Consider the following 12,500-nt stretch of genomic DNA (forward strand, 5'->3'; position numbering starts at 1 on the left):
GGTGGAAATGCTACTTTTCACTAAGATGCCCAAAGCTCTAAAAATAAAGACAACTTTTATTGATTAATAAAATTTCATAATATTAATCTGCAAAAGTTTTAGCACAGTGCCACACATAACAGTGAAAGCAAAGAGTTTTGGTGCTCACACTGTTGCTCATTTTCCACTCCTGCCCTTTTAGTGGACACTCCCCCATCTTGGCAAGCACTGCCTCCGTCCAAAGACAGGAGCTCTACAGTCCTGCTGCGGGCTGTCGGAACCGGACAACTCTACTGCCAAGGTAAACACACGGCTGCATTTCACTCGTCGCGGTTACTCATTCACTTTTGGTGTTTTTTTATATGGTCTCGCTTACTTTTATTGAGTAGGGTCAAAGTTGATGATGTTTCCTGTTAGTTATCACGATGAGCTGCAGGGCGGGCTGCACTAACCTCAGGGGTAGCAGCACTTAGCAGCTAGCTACCCATGGTTGGCTAGAGGCACGACAATGCTAACTGCTTTGGTCATGAAAGTGGGTTAAGAAGTTATTTAGGAAACCTAAGCTGCAAACAGCCACATGACAATCTGTCCGGGCGATTTAAGCGATAACACTGCCTCTAAATTCAGTCAACGTTGTCTAGAAATGCCCTTTGCCTTCAAACACAGAGAGACTACCTGTGTTAGCAAAGTCACAGGAACTTAGTTCAACACGGGTTAAAAGAGGTTTTTTTGAGTTATTACACACAAGAAAGACAGGTTTCTCCCAGTTCAAGATATCAGAATGCGGGGTTGAGTCGTCAGAGGAGTCCCAGTGAAGATCTGAAGGTTAACTATGTGGCAGTCTTACCCAATGTGTGCTGCTCTCTGCATGTAAACAGTAATGCTGGTTAGTTGAGCTCAAACAGGTACACGTGTCTGAAAGCAGCCTTAAAAGCAAACTCAAGACCTACCTGTTTAGTCTCGCTTTTAACTGAGCTTTATTCTGAACAGTTTTATTTATTTATTTATTATCTAGTTCAAATTTTAGTCACTTTTATTCTATTTCAATTATTTATGTACTTATTTATTTATTTATTTATTTATTTTTTATCTAGTTCAAATTTCAGTCACTTTTATTTTACTTTATTTATTTATGTAATTATTTATTTTTTTATTTTTTTATTTTTTATCTAGTTCAAATTTCAGTCACTTTTATTTTACTTCATTTATTTATGTACTTATTTATTTATTTATTTATTTTTTATCTAGTTCAAATTTCAGTCACTTTTATTCTACTTTATTTATTTATGTACGTATTTATTTATTTGTTTGTTTATTTATTCTTTATCTAGGTTAAATTTCAGTCACTTATTCTACTTTATTTATTTGTGTATTTATGTATTTATTTATTTATTTTTATTATCTAGTTAAAATTTTAGTCACTTTTATTCTACTTCATTTATTTATGTACTTATTTATTTTAAGTCTAGCATCTTATTTTCTTTAATGGTTTAATGTTTTAGTGTTTCATTATCTTTAGAAATGTATTTTATTTTGGTGATTTTAATTTCCTGTGTTGAGTTTTAACATATTTTTTGACCTCCAGTGTTTCCTCATTAAGATATCATGAGAGCATTTCCTCAGTTCATTCAGCAACTTCTTTTTTATTAATTTTGTTTTTACTGTTTTTATTACTATTGTTGCATTGTGTTCTTAACCTTAGGATTGTGGGACTAGGGGTGGGATCTTTTTCTTAGTTTATTCCAATTTAGGTTGTTTTTGTGTCCAGCACTTTGTGTTACAATGCCATTGTATGAAAAGCTCTTTATAAATAAAGTCTGATTGATTGATAGCAATACATGTCCAGGGGGATGTTAAGGTAGAGATTTTAAGATTCAAGGCAGTCATTTGTGGTGATGTTGCAATTTACAGGCTCTTGTTAGTTCCTCCAACAACAATGAATACTCCACTTGGTTATCTGAATACTGTCAATCTAAGTAATTATAAATTCCAGACCATATTAGAAGGATATTAGTTCTTAGCAGCTTTTGATTAATCCCCCTCACAAACAGCTGCCAAAGGGGAAAGTTCACGTAGTGCTTCTCATAAAGTTTTGTCAAACCATGGTTGCGTTGTGTATGTGTGTATTCAATCTGTTTGCTGTTGTCAACAGGTGGAGAGCTTATCTGTGAGAAGAAATCAGAGGAGGGTCTCAGCTACAGTATCTCCTAAACTCCCTCATCAACATGGGGGCTGTCATCTCTCGGTGGAAGGTTTGTTTCAAATCCCGTCTTCACTTTTCACATTATGTTGCTCTAAAAATAACATATTGTTGTTGCACACATGTTTGTAATGCCTTTGCTTTGTTAAGGAGCAAGGTTAGTTTTGATTGGTAAACTTAAGATGACATGCCTTCAGTGTGCATATAGGACTTTTACAATTAAATCTACCTGTTTGACTTGCTTGGATCAACACAATTTATAATGCTGGCATCCACAAGCAAATATATTTATGTCTTCAAAATGATGGAAGAACACAGGCACGGTTGGTACATGAAACATGCAGAAGTAGGAAAAGGGAACAGGAAGTTTTAAGATTCTTTTAAAAAGTTGCTTGCACAAAGGGTACTGTGTGTTGTGGCAAATGTTGCTGACTGGGATTTCACAATGTTTGCCCTACAGGCTAAACCATCCACTGTGGAGATTTTGGAAGGAATCGATAAGGTATGCTTACCCTCCAAAAAAGTTTCAACAGTGTTCTCTTTATTCTCTAATGCCCTGTTTACACTGAAGCAGAGGTAGGTGTTTTTTTTTTCTCCAATACAACTCTTCAGGTGGCTGTTGTTTTTTTCCAGATAATGTCTGTAGAGTCAGGTCCCAACAATGTCCAGATTTGCCCTTTCCTCACACATGTAGCAAACAACTAGAGATTATCTGCATCAGACAAGTCCTCACCTACAGGTCAATCTCTGCGTGGCAAAGGCGAGGGGAGGTTCTTGTGTCTAGTGCTTTGACTCATCTCAATGAGTTGATAACAATATTGCATGCATTATGATCTATCTGCATAATACAGGCATCAGAAAAGACTAGGAAGTAGCTACACTCCGTAAAACACAACAACACGTGCACTTCTTGCTCTTAACTGTTCAGTAAGCTGTTCTCACACATTGGCTCATTACAGTATCGGGCGTTATTTGTACTAAAGGGAACTGAGAGGATGAAGGTTGTTTAATGCCCAGATCAAATGATTGTGACTTTTGCATGTTTGTGTGCTTCCAGACCCATGCCTAGACAGTTTAAATGTTGCAGTGCATGAATAAAAAATTATCTGGTGACATTAGAAAATCCAATTTCACATTATTAATAGAACTGACCGAATGCATCTGTTAGTAAAATTATGCACAGTAATGTTTGCAAAGCTTACACAATCCAGAAATGCCTGAGGAGATACATTTGTTAGTTAAACATGAAGAAAGAAACATTTTAGTTATGTGCTCTGCATATTATGTGGATAAATGAAGAATAAGCCATGAATGTGGAGTCATTTGATATCACTTATTAACCCTTCTGATGCTTGGAGGCCATCTAGACTTGTTTTTTGATATAGTTGGCTGCTTTGCCTGACGTGTTGTTTACTATGCATCTTTTCAAAGATAGGTCATCAGATAAGTAAATGGACGTCAAATCAGCTCCTTATTTGCACTCTGATGGGGCTTTGGTGCTCCTCTACAGCTAAGCTAGTGTTAGGCTATTTTCAGAACCTACCCTTGGGGCAGGAGACACTGAAGGGTCAGGTGGCATTGAAGTTTGAAGAGATGAGTCTCAAGTCTGTTACTTTCAGAGAATAACTGTGATCTTTTGTAAAATGTTTTGTTTTAACTTTAAAGATTTTTCAAGTGCATTTTCATCTCATGAATAATCATGAATGATGCACTATACAGCTGTCTGTGAGATCTGTTTATCCAGAGTTGGAGTGACAGACACACATGTTGTGGTGGAACCATGGTGACCCGGCCTGGTCCCATTCTGTTTGCTAGTTATTTATGGATGGGGTAGCCTGCACTTAAATGCAGTGGTGTTAGGTTTCTGTATTAGAAAACAAAAAAACAAAACAAAAAAAAAAGCATGAGTTAACCCTCCCTTTATGTTCGTTTCTCAGGAACAGCAATGATCGTTTGTGGGTCAACTTGACCCAGGGCATATTTAATTATCTTAAAGTGTCAGAACCCCAAAAAATCCCAATAAACATTATTTTAATCTCATTATTAACTACATTAATAACCTTTTAAATCAATATTTAGTGAAATAGTGTTCTTTAATTCTCACAGTTCATGGTTCAATGAGGATAACTCACTTGTTTTTAATGAAAATTCATGTTAAACCTTTTTCTAATGTACATTGGAAAGACCTAAATATAAATACACTAGTTTTACATTACTTAGATTTGTATTTATTTTATTTTATAGTTTGATTTTTTTTCATTTTATTAACAATTTCTTTTTAGATTTACATAACAGGAGGGTTAAATATTTGTGAATTACAAAGACATTATCAATCCATGTATATTGTCAAAAGCTTATACAAATAGAATTTACATCCTTTGCATCCACTTAAAGACATGACATACTTTCACCCCTATTTATAAAACAGGATGATGATGGCACTATAGCATGATGGCCCAGCCTGACAAAAAAGGCTGCTTGTAATAGTAAAATTGAACAATCACAATGAAGACTTAATTTTAATTATAGAGTTGTTCTGTCTTGCTGCTTTTTGATAAAATATACATTAGAGAGTCACAGTAGGGAATCAAACGGCAGATCAAAGCATAAACTGAGTGTCACCTGAATGCATCACATGCTCTAAATATGAGAAAATACTGATAGTGTCGTCAGATGACATTCTGATTTAATATGCTGTAAAAAATAAAACATTATCATGTGACCACAGTTAGATCCCAGTTGGTTTGTTTTCATTACTCTCATCCTGAGATAGCTTTTCAAACTGTTCAGTTGTTCTCATGCAGCTCAACATAACATCCAAAAACAGAGAGCACTTGTCTCCAAACAGCAAAGCTTGCTTTGTTGCTCACACAGCAAACTAAAAAAAACACACCAACGACACGCAGCATTACTTTATTTATCACCATTATCTGTGAAGTATCCATCATTTATTTGCAAAATCAAAAATTCCATAACATCACAGAACATGAACTCAGCAGCCCTTCAGATTGTGACACAGAGAAACTGCATTTGCTGTGAATAGAAATGAACCCTTCTCCACAAATTTTTTGCATGGAATAATTCCCATGAAGCCAAATTGATTTCAGTAATGCAACAGAAGTCGTGAATATTCAGGATGAACGCCTGCATAAGATGGTACAAATTATTCTTGATTTGAATTCACTTGACCCAGCACGCTGCTGCATCGGTCTACTTCTTTTACATGAAGACATTGTAGAATGTAATTACTTGCTGTTGGCTATATGATGCTAAAGTTACCTAATGATTGGTTTAGTTTTTTATATTTTGTGCACAGTAAACTGAAGTGTGCAGTATTGTGGTGGTGAGAAAAGCGTTCATGAATCTTGAACAATGTAGCCATTCAATGTGTTTTGCATTGAGGATGCAAAGTGTTGCAGGGTTCAGTCCTACAAAGCTATTGTCCTCCTGACACTGAAGAATTTAGCACCATATCACAGGATCACTTTTGTTTGTAATGCTCTATTCTTCTCGACAGGACATTCAGGTTCTTGAAGATTACAGTGAGAAGTATCAAAAGCAGTTGAAGATATGGGTTTGGCGGCTGCTTCTGTACTCGTCTCTGCTCTTCCTGGTCACGTGTATCGTGGTGTACTTCTGGTACCTGCCTGAACAGATGATGGGCCGGCTCATATTGTCTCTTCCCTTTGTAGTATTTCCTTTAATGTAAGTGTACAAGAGAAGCTATTCATATTGATGTATCCATTTTGTGGAAGTCATTTCTACTATGTAACAATGTTTTTGTTTCTTTTCAGAGTATGGTTACTTCGAAAAATGCTTATATTTATTTTTTCTCGGAGAACTGAAAAAAACAGTAAGTTAAATTTTGATCTGTTTTGCCTTTTACTATAAAGTCATAACATAATATGTATGTATTGATGATATTAATGTTGTATTATTTTTTCCCAGATGAAAACTTGGAAGATCTGAAAGCACAAAAAAGAAAAATAGTGAGTTGTGTTTTTTATATTTGTCACATATCACAGATAACTATTGGTTGCATTTTCATATTTGATCTATTGTTTTGCTTTCCTTGTCACCTAAATGACTGAACAGTGTTAATTCTAGTAACTACATAGCCTCTTCAAGCTGCTGTTGGTAGTCACAGAGTAAACATCTGTTCAGAGAGAGGGACGTCGAATACCAACACTATTCCTCCCAACCAGATTTCCTCTTAGCCCCCCAACACAGATCGGTGTGTGCAGTCATGATAGTGCCGGATTCATAACCAATCAGAGGACGTATTAGGGGCCGCCCCTTAGCCAACCAGAATGGAGAATTGGAGATTAGCTGTGATTGGTCCGTCATAACGGGAACTAGGGGAATAATAACATTGCTTGATATAAAGGCATTGGAAAACGTGATTTCGTAATAGTCTCAAATTACTTAACCCTCCTATTATGTTCAGGGTCAGATTGACCCTTTTCAAAGTAAAAAAGAAAGTTAAAAATATTTTTTCGGTATGAAACTTCTTCTACTTTGCTTAATTAGCATAATCAACATATTAAATAAAACGGCTCCTGCCTCATAAATAAACAAATATCTAAGTCATGTTAAACTATTGTTTTTATATTTAGGTCTTTCCAATGTGCATTAAAAAAAGTTTTAACATTAATTTTCAATAAAAACGAGTGAGTTATCCTCATTGAACCATGATCTGTGAGAATTAAAGAACACCATTGCACTAAATATTGATTTAAATTGTTAGTAATGGAGTTAATAATGAGATTAAAAGAATGTTTATTGGGATGTTTTTTGGGTTCTGACACTTTTAAATAATTAAATATGCCCTAGGTCAAGTTGACCCAAGAACATTATTGCTGTCCCTAAGAAACGAACATAACATGAGGGTTAACTTACCGATGAGTACAGATGGGTATTATGACATTTTCTTCAAACCCAGCAGAAATGGACATATTCCCCCCAAAAGTTAAAGAAATATTAGTTTTCTGCTGTTACATTCACTTTAATGTGTAATAATAAAAATGAAGGATCAAGCAAATCTAATTTCACACAGGAATATTTTGTGCTAAGCCTTGAACTAAAAAGGGAGAACTTGAGACCCCAGTGTGTATCGCCCTTAGTGCATTATAATAGATTTACAAGACTGATAAACAAAATTTGTTTTTCAATGCGGAGGTAATGATTTTTATTCCCCCATACTCGAGTGTCCTCAACAGAGTTTCTCCAGTGTTGCTGAAATTCACTCTGAGCTTAAGAGATCAACAAAGAGACATTTTAGAAAACATGTGTTTAATATTTGACCCTCAAACTGGTCGGATTAGTGAGAGAAACACTTACAACTCTTTTTCATGTGGCTAGTTTAAAAGAAGTTGGTGTAGTGTTGCACACATTGATATCCTCATTATATTGCTGACATAGGATCTATACAGACAGTGTTTGATTGGTACAGTGACTTAACCCACTCTGCTAATGTCACTCTAATTAATAGCATTTAGTGCAGGAAAGAAATAAATCTGAGAAATTGCTTGTCATCCTCTGTCAAGTCTAATAACTTTCAATAATTAGTGCTGATGGATTTTCACACTCTCCATTATCGAAGTAGTGAATGTAATTATTCTTCATATTAAATGTAAACATTAAGAAATGTTTAGTACTTAATTTAAATGAAGATATATAATTTAGTAAAATAACTTGAGCCGGCCCTTTCTCAGTCACGTAAACTTGAAGTGTTACGGTAGATGATTCTAAGATATTAATGTGTGTTTATAAAACACCTATTAATTACATCAGATGATCATTAAGTTACTAATCTGCAAAAGAGCCAGAATATGAATAATTTGATTGGGCAATGTATTGAAAATATGATGTCAGCATTTATCCTAATATACAATTTAATGTCTTTTCTTTTTTCCAGCTTGAAGAAGTTATGGAAACTGAGACTTATAAAAACGCTAAAATGATTCTGGAGAGGTTTGATCCTGATTCAAACAAAAAGATGGTGAGTTATTTTTCTACTTGAAAGGTAAAGTTATGTTACCTATAAAACCATGCTCTAACCGTCTCTTGTTATCCATATAAAGGAGCTTGAATCCACTCCAGTTGGACCGCATATGACTCCAAAGCCAGGACAAGGTAGCGAAGAGTTCTTAAAAGGTTGCATCATTTTCTCCTCCTTTCCTCTGGCATCTCTTACCTTTGTTTAACAAACTGTAATGTTCTCTGTGTCAGAGCTTCGCCAGCGCAATGTCATCCCAAAGACCCCCACACTGGTGGTGAATCCTGCAAGCGGAGCTGCCGCCCGCCCTCCTCTTGCCTCTGGGCCCACCTATCCTGGCCGATCTTCCCACTCTGCTCCAGGTGGACCCCCAGAGAGGAGCCTGTCGGCTATGGCTGCTCAGCAGAGCTTGATGAGGAGGCCCGTGACCCCTGGAACACCTGTTCCAGGAGTCGGTGAGTTACCTGCACACTGGGGGACCACATCATAATGTGGTCGATTAAGGTGTGATTTACTCTTCCCTGGCTTTGTGTCCCCAGTTGCTCAAGGCCCTGCGGTGTGTGTTGTCAGAAAGGTGGTATATATTATACACTAGTTGTAATGGGTAATTATATGAATGTAGTTTTTAAATATCTCACTACAAGGTTCATCCTTTTTCAAACAAGATAAAAATTGGGAACTAAAATCTTAAGTAGGCAGAAACTTTAATGCAGGAATATATTTTATTTGGTCATATGTTTTTTTTTTTACACTTAAAGTTACTTTCTTAAAGCCAGGCAACACCATGAAAACTTTTCTGAGCAGTAGTTGTAGATGGAAGACATCCATGGCGTGTGGAGGTATTGAATAGTTAATATAAATTATTTCTGGACTATGAACATTCCATAGAAGATGCAAATAAGTGCAAACAGTAAAAGAAATGTGTTCTTAGAGGAAGCTGCATGCTGTAATTGCCATGTGGAATGCCAACTGTGAGGTATGCAGGAATCAGGATTACATTAACTATGATTAATTAGCCAGACCCTGCGTTTGTTCTCTGGGCAATGGTGGTGGAATCTCACTAAATGTCTTTTAATGCTCGGTGAAATTGCCTTTGGCATTGGGAACACCTCACAAATGGTTTACATGACTTGATGTTATCACCTGCTTCTGTGGAAAATTGAAAGTGAAAAGCAATTTGATACAAAGAGTCACCACAGAGTTTCCATATGTTGGTAAATTAATAACCAGCAGGATACTGAGACTCTGCCAAGTCTCACAGAAATGACCAGTCATCTTCCTATGATTGCTCTTGATGTTAGATTATATTAATTACTACTCGCCAACACAGCAGGGATTCTGGACGTGCTTTGCAATTGAGATCTAGTGTTCAGTCATTAAGAAAAAAAGGGGCAGGGTTTTTCTAAAATCCATCATGGTTTGTGTGGTGAACTGTGAATCTCTGCCCCAACATTGCACTTGGTTTTAACTATACACAGGCCAGATTCAGTGCAGGCTGTATTTAAGACGTCTGTCTAACAGGCATTGATATTGTGCTTTTACAGGGATGCACCCCCCAGGCCCACCCCTGGCCAGACCCGTGTTCCCGAGGGAGAGAGGCGCTATGGACAGAGTCATTGAGTATCTTGTTGGAGATGGCCCTCAGAACAGGTACAATAAATCTGCTTTCCAATGCTCTTTTCTAGTAACACATTTGTACATGTTGTGTGGACATTTTCACATCTTAGAATCATGTTTATAAGTATAGTTAATTAGGCATAGATCGATTATTGACGCCGATATTCGGGTCAGAATCTCTCAAAATTCACTAAATCACGTGGCAGATATGACACCGTCTGCAGAAACCGTAGCCTAGCTTGCGTTCCATTTCTCCTGCAGTTTCTCATCACAGGAGACGAGCTGAGCAGCATCTGTTGTGGCCCTTACAAGTACTAGTGATTTAAAACTCATACAACCCCACTTCAAAAACACTGAAATAACCCCATAAAACAAAGATAAGTGAAAGATTAACATTTCAGTTATAGTGAAATTGTACTGTAGAAAACTTTTGGGAGCTATTTATTTGTTTAAGATTTCATTTAATTTCATAAGACATGTTGCTGAGCCTGGGAGCTCCCTGTACTTTGTGTTAGAATTTTAAAACAAAGATGTCTATTGTCTAAGATAAAAAAAACTTTAACATGTTGCAAATCTGAAAAGCTGTTTAATAAATGTATATGCTTAAAGGCATTTAAATGAAGTTAAGTGTTGGAGTTTGTATTATTCAAAATGTTGATGCCAATATTTCCCTTTTTACTGCGAATGAATATCGGCTCCAAATCGGATATCGGCCTCCTTGACTACTAATAATCGGTATCAATTCGGCCCCTGAAAAAAACATATCGGTCTATCTCTATAGTTAATGTAGAAGCTGACCCAGGAATATAGAAATACATGCTGATTCAAAAACTAAATTAGCTCGACTTGATCCTTTTTTATGTAATAGATAATCCATATATGTACACAAAATGTATCTCCATCTCTCTTTGGAAAGTAATGTCAAGATGCTGATAATTTTCTGAGATTAACAGTGAATTCATCTTGCTGCTCTGTAAGCTGTCATAACTCTATTGTCTTTCTTATCTCCTAGATACGCTCTCATATGTCAGCAGTGTGTCTCCCATAACGGCATGGCATTAAAGGAGGAATTTGAATATGTTGGTAAGACTTAGTGAAACACCACACTCTTTGTCAGTCTCCATCAAACACTGTGCCTTCATTTGCCCTCTAGCATTTGGCAGTGTAGTATATCATATAGCTCTTAAATGCCTCTGCCACCAGCGACCCCTGTAAGCAAAAACGCAACAAGATTGAAAATGCAAACGAGTGTTACACATCAATCTGAAATGTTTATGCATCTCAGGCATCTTTTGTCATCGCTTCACATTCATGTTTATTAATCTATGTCTGTTTGCGAATGTGTAAGCGAAGTGACATAAACTAAATGTATGGTGTTTTTATTTGTTGTCGCAGCCTTTCGATGCGCATATTGTTTTTTCTTGAACCCTGCGCGAAGGACCAGGCCTCAGGCACCCAGACTCCCCGAGGTCACAGGTGAGCTGAAGATGCCATCTGAAGCATCCATGGCATCGTCTGCTGAGGACGTGGATGATCACCAGTCTGTTACAGGTGAGGATGTCCCTCAAAATTTTCTTGTGTACATATTCAGTAGTGTCTATTTTTTATTTTATCCTTAACTCCTTTCTACTTTCAAGGCTTCTTCATGCAAATTTAAACTGAATTATTATCTCATTACAGAGGACAGCAAGCTTGCCGATGTCTCTGCCGAATCAGACACCCAAGAGCCAGGGACACCGACAACCACAGAGCCCAGTTCTGCATCAGACAGCCAAAGCACTCCTCCAGAGTTAGAAGATGCACCCGTAGAGAAATCTGATGGGGAGCAGGATTTGTCTGCCATGGAGGTGGAATAAAGAAGGTGGAATAAAGAAGGTGGAATAAAGAAGGTGGAGTTGTGATGCCAACACAAGTCATGCTGGATCTTTAAAGAGATAACTGTTAACTTAAGAGGAAATGCCGTGAGTTGGAATAACACAGGAATTAGTCAGCAGCTGATGTAATGTAATTTTAACTTACAGAACAGAATGACCTTTCTTTTGAGAATTGCTTTTATAGTTTGCACAGTAGTTATGAATGGAATAATTTACAGCATAGCATTAGCATTTAGGAACAATCGCCAAACAAACCTCCTTTCCTGTTCACTTATGGGTCCAGCCCAACTTGACAAGATGTCGTTAAGGGGGACAAGAATAAGGATGGCACAGATATTAAATGTATTGTTTGTTTGTTTGTTTGTTTTACAGAAAAAGTCCATGTTTTCATTATGTTGTATTTATCTTGGATTATTTTTGGATGAGCCCATCTTTGTTAATTCACTTTGTGAATTTGGACAGAAACAAAACAATAATTTAATAAATAATAATAAATAGTTTTCTATAATGCTGTGCCATCCATGACAGTGTTTACTAGGCTACTCTGCAGCACAGTAGTGCTAAAAACATGTTTACACAACCTTGGTACAGTAATAGGAATGCACAAACAGTTTGTATTTATTGCTAAAAGGGAGGAAATGAGATTTATGTCAGTACTGTGCACCTTCCCTAAGTGCCTTTTAAAGCTAAAGTCTGTTTCAGAGTATTGTCAATGAAATCTATTTACACAGAGACAGTAATGTCATTTAAGTGTTTACAGACTGTGTGTTTGCTGAATGTCTGAATCCCTTTGCTGTTTAAATAATACTTAATAAACTTTTGAGAAAATGTC

The 12,500-nt window shown here is 36.6% G+C and overlaps 1 protein-coding gene across 2 annotated transcripts; it reads left to right on the plus strand.

Annotated features, from left to right (window-relative positions):
* lnpa (limb and neural patterns a) lies at window positions 1-12,500 on the plus strand. 2 transcript variants are annotated; one of them, XM_034694625.1, is made up of 13 exons: window positions 1-280; window positions 2,132-2,231; window positions 2,640-2,681; window positions 5,697-5,884; window positions 5,974-6,032; window positions 6,128-6,168; window positions 8,097-8,180; window positions 8,263-8,314; window positions 8,411-8,632; window positions 9,722-9,827; window positions 10,807-10,877; window positions 11,190-11,345; window positions 11,475-12,500. In XM_034694625.1, exons 2-13 carry the CDS (start codon window positions 2,205-2,207, stop codon window positions 11,648-11,650), a joined length of 1,224 nt encoding a protein of 407 aa, XP_034550516.1. In that variant the 5' UTR covers window positions 1-280; window positions 2,132-2,204; the 3' UTR covers window positions 11,651-12,500. The 2 variants fall into 2 exon arrangements, with proteins under 2 accessions (XP_034550516.1, XP_034550517.1); XM_034694626.1 differs by lacking the exon at window positions 1-280 and adding an exon at window positions 440-804.

The sequence above is a fragment of the Notolabrus celidotus genome, chromosome 10 (assembly GCF_009762535.1).
Source record: "Notolabrus celidotus isolate fNotCel1 chromosome 10, fNotCel1.pri, whole genome shotgun sequence".
Lineage (NCBI taxonomy): Eukaryota > Metazoa > Chordata > Actinopteri > Labriformes > Labridae > Notolabrus > Notolabrus celidotus.

Excerpts from the sequence above, each read along its gene's own strand:
- lnpa (XM_034694625.1), top strand. The coding sequence starts at position 2,205 with ATGGGGGCTGTCATCTCTCGGTGGAAG. Across the intron at positions 8,181-8,262 it reads CTGATTCAAACAAAAAGATG|GAGCTTGAATCCACTCCAGT; the intron begins GTGAGTTATTTT and ends ATCCATATAAAG. Across the intron at positions 9,828-10,806 it reads GGAGATGGCCCTCAGAACAG|ATACGCTCTCATATGTCAGC; the intron begins GTACAATAAATC and ends CTTATCTCCTAG.